At 41.2% G+C, this 22,000-nt stretch overlaps 1 protein-coding gene across 8 annotated transcripts in view; it reads left to right on the forward strand.

The window, feature by feature from the left end:
* The window catches only part of MYO5A (myosin VA), a 199,244-nt gene that overhangs the window by 123,492 nt on the left and 53,752 nt on the right, over positions 1-22,000 (forward strand). For all 8 annotated transcript variants that reach the window (XM_075069627.1, XM_075069629.1, XM_075069631.1 and 5 more), the window contains exons 12-20: positions 3,545-3,685; positions 5,828-5,953; positions 8,813-8,896; positions 13,173-13,334; positions 14,669-14,766; positions 15,151-15,237; positions 15,335-15,443; positions 20,455-20,666; positions 21,621-21,777. In XM_075069627.1, the coding sequence (XP_074925728.1) occupies positions 3,545-3,685; positions 5,828-5,953; positions 8,813-8,896; positions 13,173-13,334; positions 14,669-14,766; positions 15,151-15,237; positions 15,335-15,443; positions 20,455-20,666; positions 21,621-21,777 (1,176 nt within the window). The remainder of the gene's footprint in view (positions 1-3,544; positions 3,686-5,827; positions 5,954-8,812; positions 8,897-13,172; positions 13,335-14,668; positions 14,767-15,150; positions 15,238-15,334; positions 15,444-20,454; positions 20,667-21,620; positions 21,778-22,000) is intronic.

Below are 22,000 nucleotides of genomic sequence, written 5' to 3' on the forward strand. Positions count from 1 at the left end.
AAGGAAGAGTGGCAGAGGAGCCAACCTATTGCTCATCGGAAGGGAGGGGAAGAAGAGGGAGATTGCACTCTAATTGGTTGCTCTGCCCCTGGAGTAGATGGGGCAATGAGACAGACAGCCAACCAGAAGGTGGCTTCCCTCCTTCTTTTCCCCCTCCTCTGCTCTGCAGGATTCAAATTTTGCTATCTTAATCTCGCTTTGGGGAATGGAATGTGATGCATGCATAATATTTGAAATGGGCCTCATCCCAGAGAACAAAAGTACAGAATGCAATCCAGCTCTAACACTAATTAAAATACAAGGGAAGGGGTTTTTTGTTCTCACATGTAGTTTTTCAAAAAATTCTGCAGCACACCTGTTTGGGCCTGATGGCATACCAGTTGGGAAACACTGAATAAATAACAGCTACTCTAGGCGTATTTTTAATTCTTATCATAGTAATATTTTTAAGGTAGCAGAAGCCTTGCTTTGCAATTAAGATGCTGAGACTGCTTGTCAATAAGAATACTATGCAGATAAGTTTGGAGCCAGTCATATCTGCATATCTTCCAATGCGAACCTCTTCAGTGGTTGCATCAAGAAGTCATTCACTTCTGGAAATCTGCCACTTTAATTTTCTTGGTTTATGGTGTACGTTGGCATGATTTTTAAGAGTATAGCCACTTCCTAACATTGATTAGAGTCAGCAGGATGAGAGGCATGTCTTTATTCTTCCTTCTTCAGAGAGCACTCAGTTTTAACAGATTACAGCCCTGCTATCCTTAGCCAGAGTTATAGTTTGTTATTATGTATTTTATCTGCATAAAGATGAACCGAGTGATTTATGCCAGGTCATAAGTGTCAGCAGCATTGCTGGATTCCATTAGAGTGTTAGAATAGCTTTAAAACATATATGCAAATGTACCTCAACAGTGCTTGTGTTCTGAGAAGCTGGATCCTACGCCATGAGTACATGTCCCAGCCATACAAATTACTGAGCACTTGAAAGTAAACTATCTATCAGAAATGAAGTTGAATATTCCCACTGCAAAATGTCCACAATATTATTGTAGTGTTGCTGGTGCTGTTGCTACAGAGGTCACAGCTTCCCAAGGTTTTCCTCTGTGCCCTGCTTTTAAGGTATTTCAAAGGTTTCTTATCCTTATAGCAAAGATTCTGCACTGAGGGGGATCCCAAAGAATCATTCTTGTGACACAGACTACTTTCACTTTATTCTATTTCCTTCCTTACATGGCAGCTGCAAACCCTGCACCCACATTATGGCTGAGAGAATGGATGGTTTTTTCTGTGGCTGCTGCTGTGCCGCATAATGAGCTCCAAGAGGTTATCAAACCAGTTTTTGTTCCCTGCACCCAGAGGGCCAGAGTTTCTGCTGCATCCAATTTGAGGCCATCACGGATCCTGGGGGTTGTTCAAAACTGGCTGATTATGGTCCTCTAGAGACTATAGTCAGCTGGGGATACTACAGTACATCACAATTTGGTTATTCACTCCCTTTCCTAGTATGTCATCTGCCCAAGGGGCTGTAGGGAAGTTGTGGAAAGTGGAATTGATGACTGCTGTGCAGTTGTGTAAGAAAACAGAACTTTATGGAAACAGGAAACCTAATGACATTAAAATAAAGAGCCAGCATGCAGCGGGGGGCTACGCTGACAGACCAGCAGGGAGAGTGGCGAGCCCTACGTGCTGCATCTTCGCCCTGCCACCAGCCTTGCACACCCAGCCCCATCGTTGGCCACTGAACCCTCCCCCGCCTCACCACTGGTGGGTGAATGGCTGGTGAGCAGGGATCCAGCCAGCAGTAGGACACACCAGTACTGATAGGGGGGTGACAGAAAATACAGGACAATCTGCCCATTTTTAAGAAAAGGTCAAGACACCTGCAGGAGAACGGAACTGTTCCATTAAAAACAGGACGTCTGGTGACCCTATATATCATTCAATTTCCAGTGAGGAATTATCTTACCATGTAATGTTGGTGTTAAATGCCTAAAATGTAGCGTACTCCCATGATCTGCTTCTAAGAGTGTCTATATTTAAGGACATCATATAAGGCTTAAGCTAATGAAATAAAAAGGATAAAGTACTTTGTCAGGATAGTTTTCTGCTTTCTTACTGGTGTGTGCTGGAGATCTACAGTGCACTGATAGACTTCTACATTGAATTAAGAGGGCAGTCAAGGATAACTTTAAGGGTGTTGTGTGGCTTTATCAACACTAAAATTATATCTCCTAAATAGTGTCACAAATGTTGATATTTATTAGAATATATTCAGAATATGTTTTTTTTGTGAGTCAGAGCAATTATATAAAGAGCTGAGCAAATAACGAATTTTTCAATTTGGGGGCCAAACCAAAAAATCCAGGGTGCAGTAGAGGAGGTTTGATTTTTAAACCAAAACAAATTTTTTGTCAAATCAATAAACTAAAAAAAATTGTTTATAATCAACTGAAACATTTTTGGGCAATTTCAAAACAAAAAAAAATCATTTTTTTTTATTTGCAATTTTTGATGTTTTTTCTTTTGGCTAAATGTGAAAATGTAATGCCATTTTGTAATGAAAAGTTGAAAAAAAAAGTCAAAATGCTCAAAATGAAGTGTTTTGAAGTTTTTTTTCATTTTTCCCCCAAGAAACTATTTGTCAAATTTGACCTAAATTTGCAAATAGTTTTGAAGCCCCCAAAATGCATTTTTTGGCAAAATTTCTGTTTACTAAAAAAATGTCACCCAGCTCTAATTATATGTGTTTACAATTTAGCTCGGATAGAAATATAGTTTAAACTGAGTAAAACAGAGAATCTCCAAAGGATTTGTTGTTTTTAAAAAGAATGACTGTAGAATAACCAAAGTTTGCATGTTTAATATTTCACTGTTGGGATTTTTGTTCTAAAACTTTCACTTTGCTTTCTGTGCACATTCTGTTATGGCAGTGTCATTTTTTTATTACATCTTCTATAAAATAATCACTAAAATAAAATTGTGAATTTGCTACAGCAAAATTTAACTTTTTCACAACGTTTTGCAAAATGGGTTTCTTTCACCGAAAGACATGAAAAATCTTTCTTTCTGCTAAAAAGTCTGTTAAAATTTGAAGTTTGAACATAACACCATTTGAGAGCAAATGAATCTCAGAATAGTCTCTCAGTGGAAAACGTGTGAGAAATGGCAAATTTCATAAAACCTTGACAATTTGAAAATCTCAAATTTCAAGAATTTCAGCTTTCATTATGAATATTTTGTGGGGCCCCAATTTACCTGTCATAATTGATATCCTTGTATTTGAGTATCTTATTTGTTTTCAAAGACATGTGGCACAGTGTGGAAGAAGCAAATATATGTGTTTCTATCTCTCTCACACACACACACACACACACACANTCACACACACACACACACACACACACACACACACACACACACACACACACACACACAGTTGCATATGCTCACAAGTTCACAGATAGCCGTATAATAGATTCTTTTTAGGAGTGAGTTAGGAAAAAAGCCAGGCTTTGCTCTTAAAGATTTTTTTTCCCCCACATAGCATGTCTTTAAGCTGGAACAGGAGGAATATATGAAGGAACAAATTCCATGGACCTTGATTGATTTCTATGACAATCAGCCTTGTATTAATCTCATAGAGGCCAAATTGGGTATCTTGGATCTGCTAGATGAGGAATGTAAGGTACGTGTTCAAATGACTTGACTACTTTTACTGCAAGATACACTGGTCTCCTGTTTCTGTTATTGTTATGCAGTGCTTATGGGAATAAAGTCACCTACACTTAATGATTGTTTTGATGCTCTGATTAAAGTTATTTGGAGTGGCTAAGAAGAGATTTGGCAACTAGTGAAGAACAAAAGACCAGCATGTTCCGGCCTTTCCTCTAAATCCACATATCTATAGCTCCTGTCCAGGCTCTAATCATCTTGTATCTTGACTATTGTGACCTTCTCCTTTCTAGGTTTGACAAGTGCAACTTTCTCTTCCTCACCCCTCCACCTGAAGTCCTTTCAAATCCTTATCTACCTGGCTCAGTGCTCTGACCGCATCAGCCCTCTTTCTGAATTCGTCCATTGGCTCCCCCCTTTTCTGCTGCATCAAACACAAACTACTTAAATCCTTTGAGGTCCTCCAAGACTTATTTCCCCTCCCCCATTCTGAACACTTACGTTATGGAACCAATCAATGGTGCCAACCATCATCAGGACCGATGCAAGGAAGTTTCGCGCCCTAGGTGAAACTTCCACCTTGCACCATCCCTACACCCAGCTAACCCCCGTGGCAGCCCCCAACCTGGGGAGCCCGCCACCCACCCCCACCCAGGAGCACCTCCCCACAGCAACTACCCCCCTCTGTGGCAGCTAGCCCCACCCTCATGGCTAACCCTGCTCAGGAAGCCTGCCTCCACGGCAGCTAACCCCGCCTGGTGAGCCCCCGTGGCAGCTAACCCTGCCTGGGGAGAACTCCTCCTCTCCTTTCCCCCCACTCATGGAAGCTAACCCCGCCCAGGGACCCCCCCCCCATGGTAGCTAACCCTGCTGGGGAGACGCACCCACCGCCCCCCCCCCCCCCGCCGGAAGCTAACCCCGCCCGGGAACACCAACCCCGCGGCAGCTAACCCTGCCTGGGGAGACTCCCCCTCCACGCGGCACCTAACCCCACCCCAACCTGTCTCCACCTCCTCCGCTGAGCACGCCAGCATCGCTCTAATTCTCCTCCCCTCCCAGGCTTGCGGCACCAATTGAAGGAGACTTAGAAGGGGGGCTGTGTGCCCATCGGAGGAGGCAGAGTGGAGGTGATCTAGGGTGGGAAGCGGTTCCCAAGGGGCCCCCCACTTACTGTGGGCAGCCTTCCTCGCCCCCCCACACCCAACCCTAGTTCATGTCCACTCCACCTCCTCACCTGAGTGGGCTTTTAGGTGCTTCCAACCACTAGGCGCCCTAGGCAGCCATCTAGTTTGCCTAAACAGTTGCACCGGCCCTGGCCATCATCACCCAGCAGTCCATTTCTCTTTAATCACCTTCATGCTTTCTCCTGTGCCCTCTCTGTGTATGGAAAGAACTTCCTATAAAAATCTGCAAAACCACTATCCTGGCCTCCTACAAATCCCTCCTTAAGACTCAGTTCTGCCATGATGCCTACAAAACACTGGACAGTGGTTAGGCAGTTGGTATACTGTGGCTGCTTCTTATTATACCCAGTATAATTGTTTCAGTGTTATCTTTCCCTCCCCCTTCCCCAATTCATCCCCCCCATCATTCTTTTTTTCTCCACCTGTTGTCTTTTATCATATGCTAAGATTAGGAACTGTTTTTATTACATGTGTGTACAGTGACTAGAGGCTTCTCCTTGCTGAGTCATTACAAACAACTAATAATAATGGATATGCTCTGACCTAGTAAGCCTGTTGTTAATAAGAAGCTGTCTTGGGTATAATACATGACTTTTTGCTTCCAGATATACTGCACTGAAACATTGTTAATAAAATGTATTTATCTTGACCTTCTCTTTTTTTTTTTTTTTTCCTTCCCCCCTATTCTATTCAGAGTGTTTGTAACTAGGGTAGAGCCTGCTCCCAGAAACATTGCTGAGAATAGTCCCAGTGGTGCTACCTGCAGTAATAAACAGCATGCTCAGTGACAACTGTAGAGTCAGACCCATAATTAGTTACTGGCTTTTCATCTTCAGTTTAGCAAAGGGCTTAAGTTTGAAGTAGAATGCAAAATGTTGTCCCCCATTATCACAGAACCATCTTTCTGGTATTATTCACTTCTAAAAGGTCCACAGGATGGTATAAATGGTGTTTTATATTCTCTTATGCAGATGCCTAAAGGATCAGATGACTCTTGGGCCCAGAAATTGTATAATACACATTTGAAGAAATGTGCACTCTTCGAAAAACCACGTATGTCAAACAAAGCTTTTATCATACAACACTTCGCTGACAAGGTAAGGATTTTTTTTTTCCTCTGCAATATTTGCGCATAACTCTGTGTACAGATATATATCATTTCTATGTCAAAGTTAGAATTATTTAGGGTGTTCAATATAAGCCACAGTTACTAGCAGTAACTTCTGGTTCTGAATGCAGCATGTCCCCGAAAACTGTGTACGTATAACCATGGATGTCAGCATGCTTGCAGCCTCAGAACACCCTTCTGCGGTGTAGATGATATTCTCCCCATCTTTCAGATGGGAAACTAAAGAGGAAAGGAAATGTGACTTGCCCAGGGTCACAGAGCAAGTGTGTGGCAGAGGTGGGAAGATGAAAAAGATCTCCCAATTCCTAGTTCCATGCTTTAACCACAGACCATCCCACCTTTGAAAGATTACACCTTAATTTGTTTACATACTGCAAACGAATCTTACAACATCAGTTCTCCTGTTATGTGTGTTTCTACTGCATGTTTATGTCAATATCTGCTCAGTTGAATAGTAACCATAACAAACTCAATCTGCTGACAAAGAGTCAAAAACACTGGCGCAACATGTGCTTTTCTTTTTTTTCACCTGGTGAGTGAGAGCAGCTGTCTTTAATGACCTAGAAGACAAAGTAGGTCATTGAAATGTATTTTGCTAGACCGGTTCTTACATCATGCTTAAATTTGCTGAGCAGCCTAGAAACCTTTAAAATTGTTTTTTGTTTTGTTTTGTTTTTGAACAAAAATTTGAGTCTGCATGTGAAGGAGTTAAATTCTGGGTTAAAATGATGCTATATTGAAGAAGGCTGGATGAGGATTTTGTTCTCATACAAGCCAAAGAAATTTTCATTTATAATACTTATAGGAGCTATGTGGCTATATTGGTAGCTCAGCATGTGCTGAAGAAAACAGCATCATGTCAGAATCAGCAGGATTTGTGGTCTTTACTTGACCTCACTTTGTTTCCTCTCATATACTTGAATTTATGCCTAGAAAAAGTGTGACTCTGCTTTGCCTCTCTTCTCCACCATGTCCTTGATAATAGCAAATAGTTAAGAGAATGCTTATGCTTGATGCATGAGCCATTTCTCTGCTGGAAATGGTGAAAGAGCAAAAAGATAATGCATTAAACTCTTTACATACTGTAAAATACATTGAGCCTGGCTGTTGAAAATATGCTTTGAACTCTATACTGAATAGTATAGTTCAGGTTGGGGAAGTCCCAGGCTGTGGAAGTCATAAGCACATGTAAGACCGAGGAATTACCAATGTTAAGCCATTTCGCCTTTCATATATGTACAAGTTAACATATGCAAACATTTTGGAACAGTGAGGGGGGAAAAGCCCATAATATGGGCCTTAGCTGGCAAGGTTTGTAAACTTGGTTGTTTCCTGAAGGAATGCATAGAGCTCTTTGCCTCCCTCTAGTGGTAATTTTTTCAGCTTGGAAGACTCTTTTTAATGTTACAAAGTTGGGTGAAATTCAAAATAGGGCTTAAATAGTGGATGGTTTTTGTGTGGGCCCCGTGCACAGAGGTGAAGTTCACCTTAATAAATATTGTAGTGACTTGATCAGAGTTTGTTCCTTAATAGCTAATGAGCATGAAACATTATTTTTGTGTAGAGGAATTTGGGGATTTAATTTTTGCTACAGCTATGGGAATAGTTTCGATGCCGGTGTGTTACTAAATAGGTAGGTGAAGTTCTCAGTGAAGAGAAGATGACTGTGGGCAGATGCTCCATCTAGAGACATGTAGCCTGGAGACACAAAGCCAGTGAAGTTCCTTTTTGAAAGAGGGCATTCATCTCCAGCTCTTGATCCCAGCCTGTTGATAGCAAAGTTACTAAAGAGGTCATTCTTGTTCAGTGAACATCTAGACTGCTGCTGATGCAACCCTTGTCTTCCTGGGGTTAGTCTGAGGGCTGGTCTACACTATGGGGTAAAATCGATTTTAGATACGCAATTTCAGCTACGTGAATAACGTAGCTGAAGTCGAATATCTAAAATCGATTTACTCACCAGTCCTCACCACGCGGGATCGATGTCCGCGGCTCGCCATGTCGATTCCAGAACTCTGTTGGGGTTGGTGGAGTTCCGGAATCGATATAAGCGCGCTCAGGGATCGATATATCCCGTCTAGATTAGACGCGATATATCGATCCCCGAGCAATTGATTTTAACGCGCCGATACGGCGCGTAGTCTAGATGTGGCCTGAGAGAGAGACACAAATAAATATCTCTTACCATCTCTGTATTTTTAAAATACTATTCTCTGGATTTGGGGCAATTGGTTTTTTTCCCACCCATTCTTAGGTCAGGTAGGTCATCTCTGATTAGTTTTAGTGTGAGGCCTGTGGCCTTTCTTTAAATCCAAGAGAATCAATCTTCCTGCAGTAGAGGAATGAACTAAGTGGGGATCATTATCATTTATAGAGTCTGTTGTCTTTTGAAGAATATATACCTACAGTTACTACTGAAGACTATTTGAATGCAGATGAAGACCTTTGTGTAGCTGGCTTCAGCAGTGTGACCAGTTTTACCTATCTCATGAGATGGGATATCTATTTCTCAGTGAGGTCTGGCTTTTTTCTAATTTTACAGCTATGTTAACTGAAGCACAAGGAGATGAAGTGGCTCAGCCCAGATTCTCAATCACTACAATTACAGCAGTTATGCATATGTTGTGGTTTAAAGTTCCATTTTTTATTAGAAAGTAACCTTTCTTACAAGCAGCGTTTGTCATGCAAGCATGTATTCAGTGACAGATATTTTAAACAACATGAATAGGAAGCTTTTTAATTTCACAGGTTACAGCTGGTGAATCCTGCAAAAATGAACTCCTAATTAGTTTTTTGCAGGAAAAAAATGACATTTTTGTGTTTTTAGGTGGAATATCAGTGTGAAGGCTTTCTGGAAAAGAACAAAGACACAGTTTATGAAGAGCAAATCAAGGTCCTAAAATCAAGTAAGGTTAGTGTTGAGGATTGATTTTATTTTTATTTTTTTCCTGCCGTGAGATGTCAAGTTAAAGGTCAGCTTTTTTTATATAAGCTTTAGAAACTAAAGTTGTTCCTCCCTCCCCCTCCCCCAGCCCTGAGTGGCCCTCTCCACTTGGCTATAGTTTCTATTTATTTAGTTATTTGTACGTATTTAGAAAGCTATGGGGCATGATCTCACTCCCATTGAAGTTTGTCTGTATTTAGCCATAGATTTTAATGGAATGGGATTGGAACATATTTGTTTTGAAAACCGCAAATTAGAAATTGGCCTGGTATGTTTGCTGATTTGCTAGTTGGAATATTTTTTTACTTTTAGCCTTACATGAATTTTCAGTATTTTCACTGTAAATTTGCTTGGGCTTTTTGGAAGATATCAAGGGATCTTGATGGATCAGAATAGTGTAGGAAGGCTTAACTGTTCCCTTCTAAACTGCACACCTTTTGATTTTTAAATGTTTTATGAAAACAGAATTTTCTTGTCTGTTCAGACCAATTAAACATAAAGCAGCTATACAAGAAAGTCAGGTTGCCCCTATGTACCTGTTCCAAAAGCCAAATCAAAGTGAGAACCCAGTAAAGCAGGAAAATCTACATTGGCTGGAGAATTTACTGATCGCTGAAGGTGTTTTTTATTTTTAAACTCCATGGGACTTTCCCATTTAAAAACTTTAAAATATTACACCAAGGAATAATGGGTGACATGCTCACTGTTGGAGAAGGGCTACTTTCTCTTAATGGTAGGAATGCTGGCTATTTCGCTTCTGAAATGAAAATGGAAGTACAAAATGTACTTCCTGATGACAGCTGTTGGGAATTTGCTAGCTGTAGGGCTTCAGACAGGTTGGAATAATACCCATACAATCATGAATGCAGCTGATAACCATCCCATGGGAAATTCCAGTATTGTGTCATTTGTTTACATTCTGAATTGACATGCAAAGTTGAAATACCTAAACTTTTTATGGAATGAGAAGTTACAAACATTTTCTGTTCAATGTTTCATTTCGGGTCGATGTTAATCTCTGTGACAATGTGAGCTGCTGTGGTACCTCGTGGGAGTTGTGGTTGTGGATCTGTCATGCTCCTGTTCTCCCCTCTGGGCACTGCTGTCCAGCTACAGTGCCTCAGCCACAGGAAGAGACTGTCGGGCATCATGGGGGATCTAGTCTGCCTGGGGAGCATGGCCCACAGGGAAGAATGGGGGCATGAGGGATCGGGAGCTATAACTCCCATAAAGCATGGTGCCAGCTCAGGCAGATGCAGAGATTAATGTCAGCTTGATCCGGTCCCACTTGAAATGAAATGTTTTGATTTTTCGCAATGGAAATGCCACCAAAATCAATTTTTTCCCATAGAAGCTTTAGATTTTGGTGAAAACCCCATTATCCAGTGGAAAAAATGTTTCTTTGGAAGTTTTTCAGGCAACCTTAATTATTAGTAACTCTTCACAATAGCTTTCAATTTTCTGGTTTCATTCTTGATTTTAATCTACTTTTGTTGTTGTTGTTGTTGCTGCTGTTTTCTGGGTTTGCCGTACATATTCAACAGAAGGTAAACCTAAAATCTAGTGCATCACTTATAATTCTAATAATTGCTTACCTCTGCATCATTACAGCTTCTATGATTTTGTGGAGAAAGTTTGGTCTGCTCAAAGTGCACGGCAAGCATGCTTTCCTAGAAGGGCTATGTAATGCACAACTTGAAATGTTAGCCTACTCTAGAAATTGGTCCATGGCACTTATTTGAGCATGTTTTATTACAGTGCATGCGTCACACAAGTAATATGTGAGAGTTCTCAGTTTTCATGCTCGCTGCTGGCATGTGTTAGCAGCATGTCTGTGAGATCATCCGAAAAATTCATGTGAAATGACAAATGTTTGCGTGTTTCCCACCACATGACTTGTCTGCACTTTGCTCCCTGTTTTTTCTTCTCTTTGAGCACTGCCAGTGGTCTGTGAAACCGAGAGAGGTGCTGAGCCAGGAAAAGACAATGAAGACTCCCTCAGTAGTGCCCTGTTCATATGTACTATCTTTACTTTGACCCTTCAGTTCCAATGGTAAAGAATTGCCATGTGTTGCCCCCTGTTTCCACACACAATAGCAAAAGATGCCTTTGAAAATGGTGACTTTTAAATGAAGTTGAACATTTTTACACTCAGATCTTCACCTGAGGGGGATAATGAGCCTCATATATTTGATTCCTTAGAAACACTGGCTCATCAGCAATGAAAAGCCAAAGAAGGACATACTCTTTTGTGTTCATGCCAGTAGCAGACTCATCTGGATGAAACTTGTTAAGGTTCAGCTCACAGTGGGCTTCCTTGCTTGACTGATATAGACCCACACAGTTTGTATGAAATGGCTTGGATAAGACTTTTAAAGATCTAAGCAGTTGATACTCATCTTTATTATTAGTTCAAGAATTTCAGATTTCTTCTGGCCCCCATATTGTAACTTTATATTGCCCTGGGCAGCTACATCTTTTTTAAGACACATGATGCTATAGAAATGGCATGAGTGCTGGGCTAGCAGACTACATCACTCTGGTACAGTTGCACGGACTGTTTCATTGATCATGGTGCACACTCATCAAATTTGATAAGGCAACTAGTGATCGTTCCTTGTCGGCCATACTTAGCTAATTGCTTTATGTTACTGAAAATGTAATGTTCCTGTTTCTTGGGAATAAGAGAACTCATGTTAGTTTAAAGATTATTCATTCATAGGTAGAAGGGCTCAGGTTTCGTTATTCTGGCAATGTCCTGGAAGCATTATCTGTAGTTGCCTGTATAGTTACTATTGTTTTGGGTTCCTATTATAGCAGAGTTACATTTTGTGGTCATTATCATTTACAGTTGCTGTGAGGGAGGGAAGAGGACCAGAGTTGGGTCCCAGGGGTTGCTTGGAAAGGCTGTGCAGGTTCTTTTGCCATTCTTGCTGATTGCCAGATAGAGTGGATCTTCAGCCGGCTGAATCCATCCTCTTTCTAGCTGATGGGTGTATTTGAAAGCTGTCAGACTGGAGTATTCTGTGCAGCCTTTTGGGCCATTCAGTGTCCTTTCTCAGCTAGAGAGGAGCCTGACGCACCACTGGGATGTCAGGGGAGGCTTTCCTGATATTTTCTTCTAGCATCCAAGCTGTCCTATACAGTAGCATGTCCATACTGAGGGAACATCTGTAGCAATGTGTCACAGGGCAGAAGCCTGCTGGCCAAGTGTGGCACTGCTGGCGTTGCCCTCCTCAGTTCCCCTCACCCAGGTTTTGTCGGTCCCTGAGAGTCCTATGGCTCAGCCACTTCATCTGGGTTACTCTGAGTCCAATCCCCCTTCGAGATAACAAGTTCAAGCAAAACGTACTTTCTCCCCACTTGGGTTCTTCTTCAGCCTCTCCTGGGCTCAGTTCTCAGTTCCTTCTGGGTTACTTTTCTGTCTCTGGGATAGAGCTCTCACTTCCAGGCTGCTTCCCTAGAGTCCCCTCAGTCTCCTGTAGGCCATCACTCAGGGCCTTCCACAGAAGCTTGCCCGCTGTCTGTGGTTCCACACTCAAACGGAGTTCTCAGCCCTTTTAATGAAATCACCCACCTAATCAGGACCAGCTGAGGGAAGCAAGGGGATGGGATAGCTAATGTGACAGAGGTATGCCTGAACCCAATTACCCTTAAAGGCATTGCCAACCTGTGACCATGTCACAGACTGGCTGAGCTGTGAAGCTATTGCTGGCTCTATGCACAAGACTCAAGTCAAGCCAGAATTTGACAGGAAGACACCCACAAATACAATTTTATCATTAAATCAGCACGTGTTTGCACACCTCATACATTCATGAACAACCTGTGCTCTGTCTTACTCTGTCCCATCTTCCCCTCCCCCCCACCAAAAGAAAAGAACTGCTTACAGAAAATGAGTTAGGATTCTAACCATCTTATATGCTTTTAGAAGATAATACCACTCATTCTTTGTACCTTAGCATCAGTACTCTGCTATTTCCATCTGAGGATCTTAAGCGGCACTATAAATAATCAATTAAACCTAAAACCTGTCTGAGGCAGTCTAGTACAATTATACCCATTTCTAAATTAAATAGTTTGTTCACTGGGTCACGGTCACACGACAACTCAGAGCTAAGAAAAAGAACCTGTCATCCTCCTTCTCAGACTCCTGCATGACCCTTAGACAGCACTTCTTCCCTTCTAGAATACTCACCCCCTGATTCTGAGAGGTAACTTGTTTTTCCTACTTCTCCACCAGTTTAAGATGCTTTCAGAGTTGTTTCAGGATGAGGAGAAGGCCCTTAGTCCCACCTCAGCAACCCCTTCAGGTCGCACGCTGCTGTCTCGCACTGCTGTAAAACCCACCAAGGACAAACTAGGCCAAGCAAGCAAGGAACATAAGAAAACTGTGGGACATCAGGTGAGTTGAACCAATGACTATTTCCTTTAGGGGCTGGTCTACACTAGGGGAAGGGATCGATCTCAGATACGCAACTTCAGCTACCTGAATAGTGTAGCTGAAGTCAAAGTATCTTAGATCGAGTTACCTACCATCCTCACGGTGCAGGATCGACGTCCGCGGCTTCCCCTGTTGACTCCGTTACCGCCGTTTGCATTGATGGCATTCCGGAGTCGACAGGAGCTCGTTTGAGGATTGATATATCGCATCTAGATGAGACGCAATATATCGATCCCTGAGAAATCGATTGCTACCCGCCGATACGGCCGGTAGTGAAGACGTACCCTAGGATAATCTTTTCCCCTCCCCTTCTAGTGTCTTACTGGTCTCATACTATGCAGCGGTTTCTTGTGATCACTGCTCAGGAGTATTGATTCAGATGGAAAGGTCACCATCATGGCTCTCAGCAATAGGTTCAGTTTATCCCACTACCTTTTTCTTTCTCTTTTTAAGTGTTGTGGAATCTTTAGCTTCCATCAGGCATCACCAACAAATGGGCAGTAGGACCTTGATTAAGGATGGGATACCAGGATTGCTAGAATATTGATAGAAATCTTCAGAAAACTACGCAATCCATGTAAGAGAAGTAGGCCATGTTTGAGCATGTATACAGCTTTACATATTTTGTGTGTGGAGTACCTCATGTTCAGGTATCATACTTTCATGAAGACCTGCTCTCCCGGCCTTGCATAGCCGCATAAGAAAGCAGCAGTTTACTATACACAGCTATACAGGATGGCTTCTCTTAAAAAGGACTTGCTCATCTAACTCTGATAGTAACCATTAGGTTTGGTTATAGCTTACAATTTGGATTGTGTACAGTGTTAGGGCCAGATTTTCAAAAGAACTCAACTCCCAAACTAAGTGACCGTGTTTTCAAAAGAGCTTTGCATGTTGGATGCTGAGCTCCTGAGAAAATCTGATCCCTGGTTACCCTGATTTTTTCAAGGGTTCTGAGCTCCCACCAACTTCACTTGAAGACAGTGGGAGTTCAGCACCTCTGAAAATCAGCTTGCGTGGTTGCATTTGTCAGAGGCAACTAAAGCATTTGTGTATTGTATGGCAATATGACTGCCATTGATTCCGCAAGAATGTTGCAGTGTATATGAATTGCTTCCAAGAACCACCAGAATTTATAGTACACTGGGGCAGCACACAACCAAACTGCTCTATTGAAATTTGGCTGTATGTTGGATTTTTCAAGACAACCTCTTTTATCTAATTAAAAAAGTCCCCATTTGAGATCATTTCAAACAAGACTGAGTTTCATCGTATTCTGATTTCCTTTTTTACAGTTTCGGAACTCTCTTCATCTGCTGATGGAAACCCTTAATGCTACAACTCCACACTACGTGCGTTGTATTAAACCCAATGACTTCAAGTTTCCATTCACGTATGTTGGTTCATAAATGGTCTCTGAGAACATAGTACACATCACTCAGCAGTAGAATAGTGTGTCCCGAAAGCATCAGGATACACATAATAGCAGCAGATGTTTGGGGCTAGATGGAGAGAAAATGATTAGCTGACAGCTTTGTATTTCTCCTTTATTCTGTCTGAGAACGATACCCACAATTTCATGATTTTCCGTTTTGAATTTGATTCAAAGCTTGTGCTCCTAAAGAATCTGTACTCATGACAACTTTTTTGACTGAAATCTACTAGTTTGCATTTCTAATGTTGTCACCATTTCTGAACTTAGGTTCTCATACAGAACTTGGCTAGAGCTTCAGTTAGAAAGTCTGCCATTTGACAGATGTTTTGTTTTCTTATATAGGTTTGATGAAAAGCGAGCAGTTCAGCAGCTCAGAGCTTGTGGTGTTCTGGAAACTATCCGGATCAGCGCAGCTGGCTTCCCTTCAAGGTAGGTTTGCCGTTTTTCAGATTGTTTTCAGAAGAGGCATTTTCATGGAGACAGGTTTCCACTGTATGGCTAACACCCTTTCTGTTTCTTGGTACAGGTGGACGTATCAAGAGTTCTTCAGCCGCTACCGTGTCCTGATGAAGCAAAAAGATGTCCTTAGTGACAGAAAACAGACATGCAAAAATTTGTTGGAGAAGCTGATTCTGGTATTAGAATTGTAGCTTTTAAAACCTATACATTAGGATTGTCAATTAAGTGCAGTTAATGCACGCGATTAACTCAAAAAAATTAATTGCATTTTTAATTGCACTATTAAACAATAGAATACCAATTGAAATTTATTACTTATTTTGGATGTTTTTCTACATTTTCATATATATTGTATTCTGTGTTATAATTGAAATCAAAGTATATATTATTTTGATTACAAATATTTGCACTGTAAAAATGATAAACAAAAGAAATAGTATTTTTCAGTTCACCTCATAGAAGTACTGTAGTTCAATCTCTTTGCTGTGAAATTGCAACTTGCTAATGCAGATTTTTGTTTTGTTACATAACTGCACTCAGAAACAAAACGATGTAAAATTTCAGAGGCTACAAGTCTAGTTAGTTCTACTTCTTCTTCAGCCAATTGTTAAGACAAACAAGTTTGTTTACATTTACAGGAGATAATGCCGCCCTCTTCTTATTTGCAATGTCACCAGAAAGTGAGAACAGGCATTTGCGTGGCACTTTTGTAGCTGGCATTGCAAGGTATTTACGTGCCAGATATGCTAAACATTCATATGCCCCTTCGTGCTTCAGCCAACATTCCAGAGGACATGTTTCCATGCTGCTGCTGTTCATTTTTTTTTTAAAAAAAAAAGTGTTAATTAAATTTGTGACTGAACTCCTTGGGGGAGAATTGTGTGTCTCCTGCTCTGTTTTACGCTCATTCTACCATATATTTCATGTTATAGCAGTCTTGGACGATGAGCCAGCACATGTTCATTTTAAGAACACTTTCACTGCAGATTTGACAAAATGCAAAGAAGGTACCAATGTGAGATTTCTAAAGATAGCTACGGCACTTGACCCCAGGTTTAAGAATTTGAAGTGCGTTCCAAAATCGGAGAGGGATGAGGTGTGGAGCATGCATTCAGAATTCTTAAAAGAGCAACACTTCGATGTGGAAACTACAGAACCCAAAAAACCGAAGAAGAAAATCAGCTTTCTGCTGATGGCATCTGACTTAGATAATGAAAATGAACGTGCATCAGTCTGAATTGCTTTAGATTGCTATCAAGCAAAACCCGTCAGCAGCATGGAAGCATGTCTTCTGGAATGGTGGTTGAAGCATGAAGGGACATACGAATCTTTGGCGCATCTGGCACGTAAATATCTTGCAATGCCAGCTACAACAGTGCCATGCAAATGCCTGTTCTCACTTTCAGGTGACATTGTAAACAAGAAGCAGGTAGCATTATCTTCTGCAAATGGTAACCATCCTTGTTTGTCTGAGCGATTGGTTGAACAAGAAGTAGAACTGAGTGGACTATAGTCTATAAAATTTTACATTGTTTTGTTTTTGAATGCAGTTTTTTACATAATTCTACATTTGTGAGTTCAACTTTCATGATAAAGAGATTGCACTACAGCACTTGTATTAGGTGAATTGAAAAATAGTATTTCTTCTGTTTTCTCCCAGTGCCAATACTTGTAATCAAAAATAAATATAAAGTGAGCATTATACCCTTTGCATTCTGTGTTATGCTTGAAATCAGTATATTTGAAAATGTAGAAAACATCCAAAATATTTAAATAAATGGTATTCTATTATTGTTTAACAGTGCGATTAATCGCAATTAATTTTTTTAATCACTTGAAAACCTACTATAAATATTGCTTGGAATCCTGCATTATACAGACAGTTTTTAAAAATGTGTTGCTCCTCCTCCTCTACAGATTTGAAAATAGTTATACATTATTATTAGTTGATAGGGACTTCAAACAGCAGCCAACATTAGTTTAGGAAAATCATAGTCTCTCTGAATGTTCTGTTGTTTGCTGGATTGGGTGACATTCACCTTTCTTTGTGAAGCTGTAGAAGCATCTGGTCTTGTCAAATAAAAAATGGAATGTTGCTTCAGTGAGTGTAAGTCACTCCATTGTTGCTGTGTGTGAGATGGGGGTTTGATTCTCCGGTCAAGCAGAGGCTGGGAAGACAACAATTTTAAGCCCTGGTGGATGGAGGGACTGCCTCACTTAATTTAACAGCAAATTGTATTAACCTTGGCGGTATAATCATCCTGGGGATTCCAATATGCAGGAGTTTCTCTTTCCTCTTCCAAACAAAAACCCTTACATCTCCTTAACAGTTTTCAAGTACTTAAAATGTTGTTACAAGGAGAAGGGAGAAAAATTGTTCATGTTAACCTCTGAGGATAAGACAAGAAGCAATGGGCTTAAATTGTAGCAAGGGCAGTTTAGTTTGGACATTAGGAAAAACTGCCTGTCAGGTTAGTTCAGCACTGGAATAAATTGGAGATTTTAAAGAGAAGGTTAGACAAACGCCTATCAGGGATGGTCTAGATCAGGGGTGGGCAAACTTTGGCCCAAGGGCCACATCTGGGTGGGGAAATTGCATGCAGGGCTATGAATGTAGGGCTGGGGCGGGGGGTTAGGGTACAGGAGGGAGTGTGTGGGACGGGGTGCAGTGTGCAGGAAGGGGCTCAGGAAGGGGGTTGGGGTTCAGGAGGGGGTGCACAGTGCAGGAGAGGGCTCAGGGCAGGAGTGAAGGGAGGAGTTCAGGAGATGGTGGTTCTCTGTTCCCGGCCAATGGGAGCTGCTGGGAGAGATACCCACAGGCAAGGGCAGCGTGCAGAGCTCTCTCTGCACCCCCTCCCCCCGGGCTGCTTCCAGGAGTGGCACAGGGCCCACGGTGCCATGGGGGTGGCAATCCCGTGGGCCGGATCCAAAGCCCCGAGGTGCTGGCCCACGGGCTGTAGTTTGCCCACCCCCGATCTAGATAATACTTAGTTCTGCCCTGAGGGCATAGGGCTAGACTAGAAGACCTCTCAAGTTCCCTTCCAATCTTGTGATTCTATGATTCCTTAATTCTACTTAGCACTGTGAGACCCTGCCACTTCCCTACCACCTCTCAGCTGTCTCCCTGCCCTGGCCCTCCTACACAGAGATGCTCTGTGCAAGCTCCCTCACGGCTCTCATGCATGTAGCCAGTTTCCAGCCTAGGGGAGCAGTGGTGAAAATAAACAACAGGAGAAGGAGACTTTCCAGCACAGGAGAGGCAGGACTAAGAGTATTGACCCAGCTCTGCTCCCAAGCGTGAACAGCTCCCCCTCTTCCAGTACAATACCAGCTGCTGGCTTCCCTTAACATTTAAGAATTAGCTATTACTTAAATCTTTTGGGTATAAAACAAACAAAATCATTGGAGTTGCACAAGAAATTACTAGGGTTCCTGGGGATTAGCCAGTATACTAAGGGTTAATGCACGGCACGGATAGACTCCAAAAGAGGGTCCCATTTATTTCTCAGCCAAAAGGTGGTTAATCATGACTCAGTGCAAGGTATAGGTGAGGAAAAGTAAAATCACACAGATGACTTACCATGGAAATTAAAATCAGAAAGCCACCTAGCTTGCTGAGGGGCAGAGTCAGTATCAAACAAGCATAGAATACAGTTTATTTTTTCAAGATTCCATTAAAATGCACTTATATACATATAGTATCCATGTCATGCGAGTAAATTCCTTTTCTCATGTATTACTAAAAGCATTCAGAGCAATAGAAGCAGCTGGAGCTTTCAGCTTGACTTCCAGTGCTTTCATACTGACATCAAATAATAATCAATAGTACCTCTTAAGTAGTTGAGGTTATTGCTTCACCTGTGTGTTTGTGTGTAAATTTTAAGTCCAAGTACACACAGAAGATTTCATCCTGTTTTTCCACCACTACCCATAGCCCCTCGTCCCACCTTCCTTCCTCACCCCCCAGGTGTGCTGCAGTCATCTCAACATGCTCTGTCCATTATGCCTCGGTTTTATTCCATACAATTGTACACGAGTGTGGGGGCACAGATATTTCCCCTGGGCTAGTAGAGTTGGTTCTCAGGCTAATAGATATCAAGTCACCTTTTCAAATCCTTTCTAAAACATTTGTACACTGTAATATCTCTTAAGACTGACTGTTGAGAAAGGTCAGATATCAATTTAAATATAGTTATTTTAATTCTCATTTCAATTACTGTTTTTTTTCTCTTCTCGTCTCATCAGTGTCACTAGTGTTTTTCCTCAGTTTCATGAGAAATACCAACTGTTCTGATCTTTGTAGCATGAAGAAAAACAAGGTCCTTTATGTTTGGTTTATATTTTGTTTAAAATTTCCTGGGTGATTATTGGTGTTTATTTCAAAGTGGGTGAAAATTGTTGTAAAACTTTACTCTCCAGTTTTTGGGGGTAAATATTGGGTTTAATATTGGGGGATGGGAGGACAGAAAAAAAGTAACAAATAGAGAATGGTAAGAGTATTAAAAATTAAAAGCAGTGGTTTTTTTAAAGCTAAGGTTTATTTCATGAACTGTACATTAACTGTCCTTACATGTATGCATGTCTCTTCTTCTATATTACCTTATTTAACAGATGGTCTTACATTTACACTTAGGCTAATTTATTATTAACATATACATCTCACTAATGTAATGTATTGATTTGCTTAACATAATCAGTATTTTCATGCACCTGAGTGGTCCAAAGTTTGGGTGAAAATCAGTTTTTTTTAAAAAAAAGAATTACTTTTGTTAAACCCAGGGATTTTTCAGTAAAAACTGATAACAAAGTGCCTTAATTGTAAGCCGTATTTGGCAAAGGAAATATCAGTCTTCAGTTCTTACACACGTTTTTTAAAAAAACAAAACTTTTTCTGGTTCAGAAAATATTTCCTGATAGAATAAAGTTGTAACCAATCCTCACATATATAATTCCTTAAGATTCCAAATCCCTAATCCTGCTAATTCTACAAATTTATGCACAGAGCATAATAAGTTAATAAAAAAAAAAATCAGCTTCCTTAGCTAATGTAAGTACAGATTTAGCTGAAATACTAAATGGGTAGTTTTACCTCTTTACTGACTCTGCTTTAAATTCAGCCTTCGTGTCTTCTTTTTTATCCACTATTGTTTAATTCCGTTACTGATCATGTATTTCCTCTGAAAACAGAACAAGGATAAGTACCAGTTTGGTAAGACAAAAATATTTTTTCGGGCTGGTCAAGTAGCCTATCTGGAAAAAATAAGAGCAGATAAGCTGAGAGTTGCCTGCATCCGCATCCAGAAGACAATCCGAGGGTGGCTGATGCGAAAGAAGTACCTGCGCATGAGGAAAGCAGCCATCACCATTCAGAGATATGTCAGAGGGTACCAGGCACGATGGTAAGTAGCACACTTGGGGACACTTGCTCTTACATCAGTTCACCTTCCTTTAACTAGGTCATTTAGCTGTGAGAGCATCTTCTGTCTCCTTGTGCTGAGCAATAGGAATTACTGTTTCAGTGTAATGAAGGAAATAGACTAGAATGTGCATTCCTCTAAGACCAGTACCTGCTTGTTTTGACCTACAGAAAAATGTAGCTATTTCCCAGCTGGATAACACCTAAGAGCAGTCCATGTTCTCTATTTTTTAGGCAGAGGAAAAGTGGAGTGAGGCAGTCAGTCTGCAGGTGGGGTGAGGCAGGACTCTTGCTTAGACTGAATCCTGACCTTCCTTTTTCCTGCCACGAAACCTTGTTAACTGTCCACTGCCCTTCTAATGTGGCCTCTCTCTCCAGTAGCGGAAAACCTATCCCTCAGGCCAGGATGCAACAAAGGGGAGACAGGCCAACTAGGACTAGATGGCTGATGTGGGTGATGAGGGAACCAGCTGGAGCAGGGAAGCAGGCAGATACAGAAGTGAGGTGGGAGGGAAAAGGAAACTAATTAAGTTGGGATGCTTTTCAGTGGTCTTGCTAGAGGTATAAGAATTAAGGGTGGACCTGTTTCTGTTGGGGAATGAGTTAGGGAACATTGATTAATGGAAGCTGCTTTAAAGAATGAGGGAGGGTGATGAGAAACTGAGAAGAGCATGTCAGTTCCCCAGTGCAACTTTCTGAGGATGAGTAAACTCTACCTGGGGCTTTTAAGGGTTATTTTTTTAATTTTCCCATGCTGCTGTGCAGTATAGTAGTAAGCAAACATTGTACCATTGACAGTACTGCAAATAATCTAGAGTAGAATATGTAGAAAATGTGGCTCCTAAGAAAGAGGATAAAGTTATAGGACTGGGAAAATGTTATTCACAGCTTATAAATAATAGATGTAAATAACATTTCCACCATTTTTCTTTGCCAGCTATGCCAAGTTCTTGCGAAGAACCAGGGCTGCCATCATAATTCAGAAGTTCCAGCGCATGTATGTGGTTCACAAAAGATACCATCTCATGCGAGCTGCCACTATTGTGCTTCAGTCACTTTTACGAGGTTACATAGCAAGGAACAAATACCAGCGGGTAAGAAGACCCAGTGTTTCATTATTGCTGTTTCCAAGCACATCCAGGTTAGCCCATACTGTACTGTTTCCATGGCACTCTAAAATGTTTCTGTACAAATTGTCAGACCTTAAGGCACACACTCAATGCCACTGCATGGCCTGAAATAAGGTACTTGAAAATATGAATAATGTGATACAGTGATTAGACAGCCAATCATTATGAGTCCAAATTAATATTGCAT

Source organism: Chelonoidis abingdonii, chromosome 9, assembly GCF_003597395.2.
Source record: "Chelonoidis abingdonii isolate Lonesome George chromosome 9, CheloAbing_2.0, whole genome shotgun sequence".
Classification (NCBI taxonomy): Eukaryota; Metazoa; Chordata; order Testudines; family Testudinidae; genus Chelonoidis; species Chelonoidis abingdonii.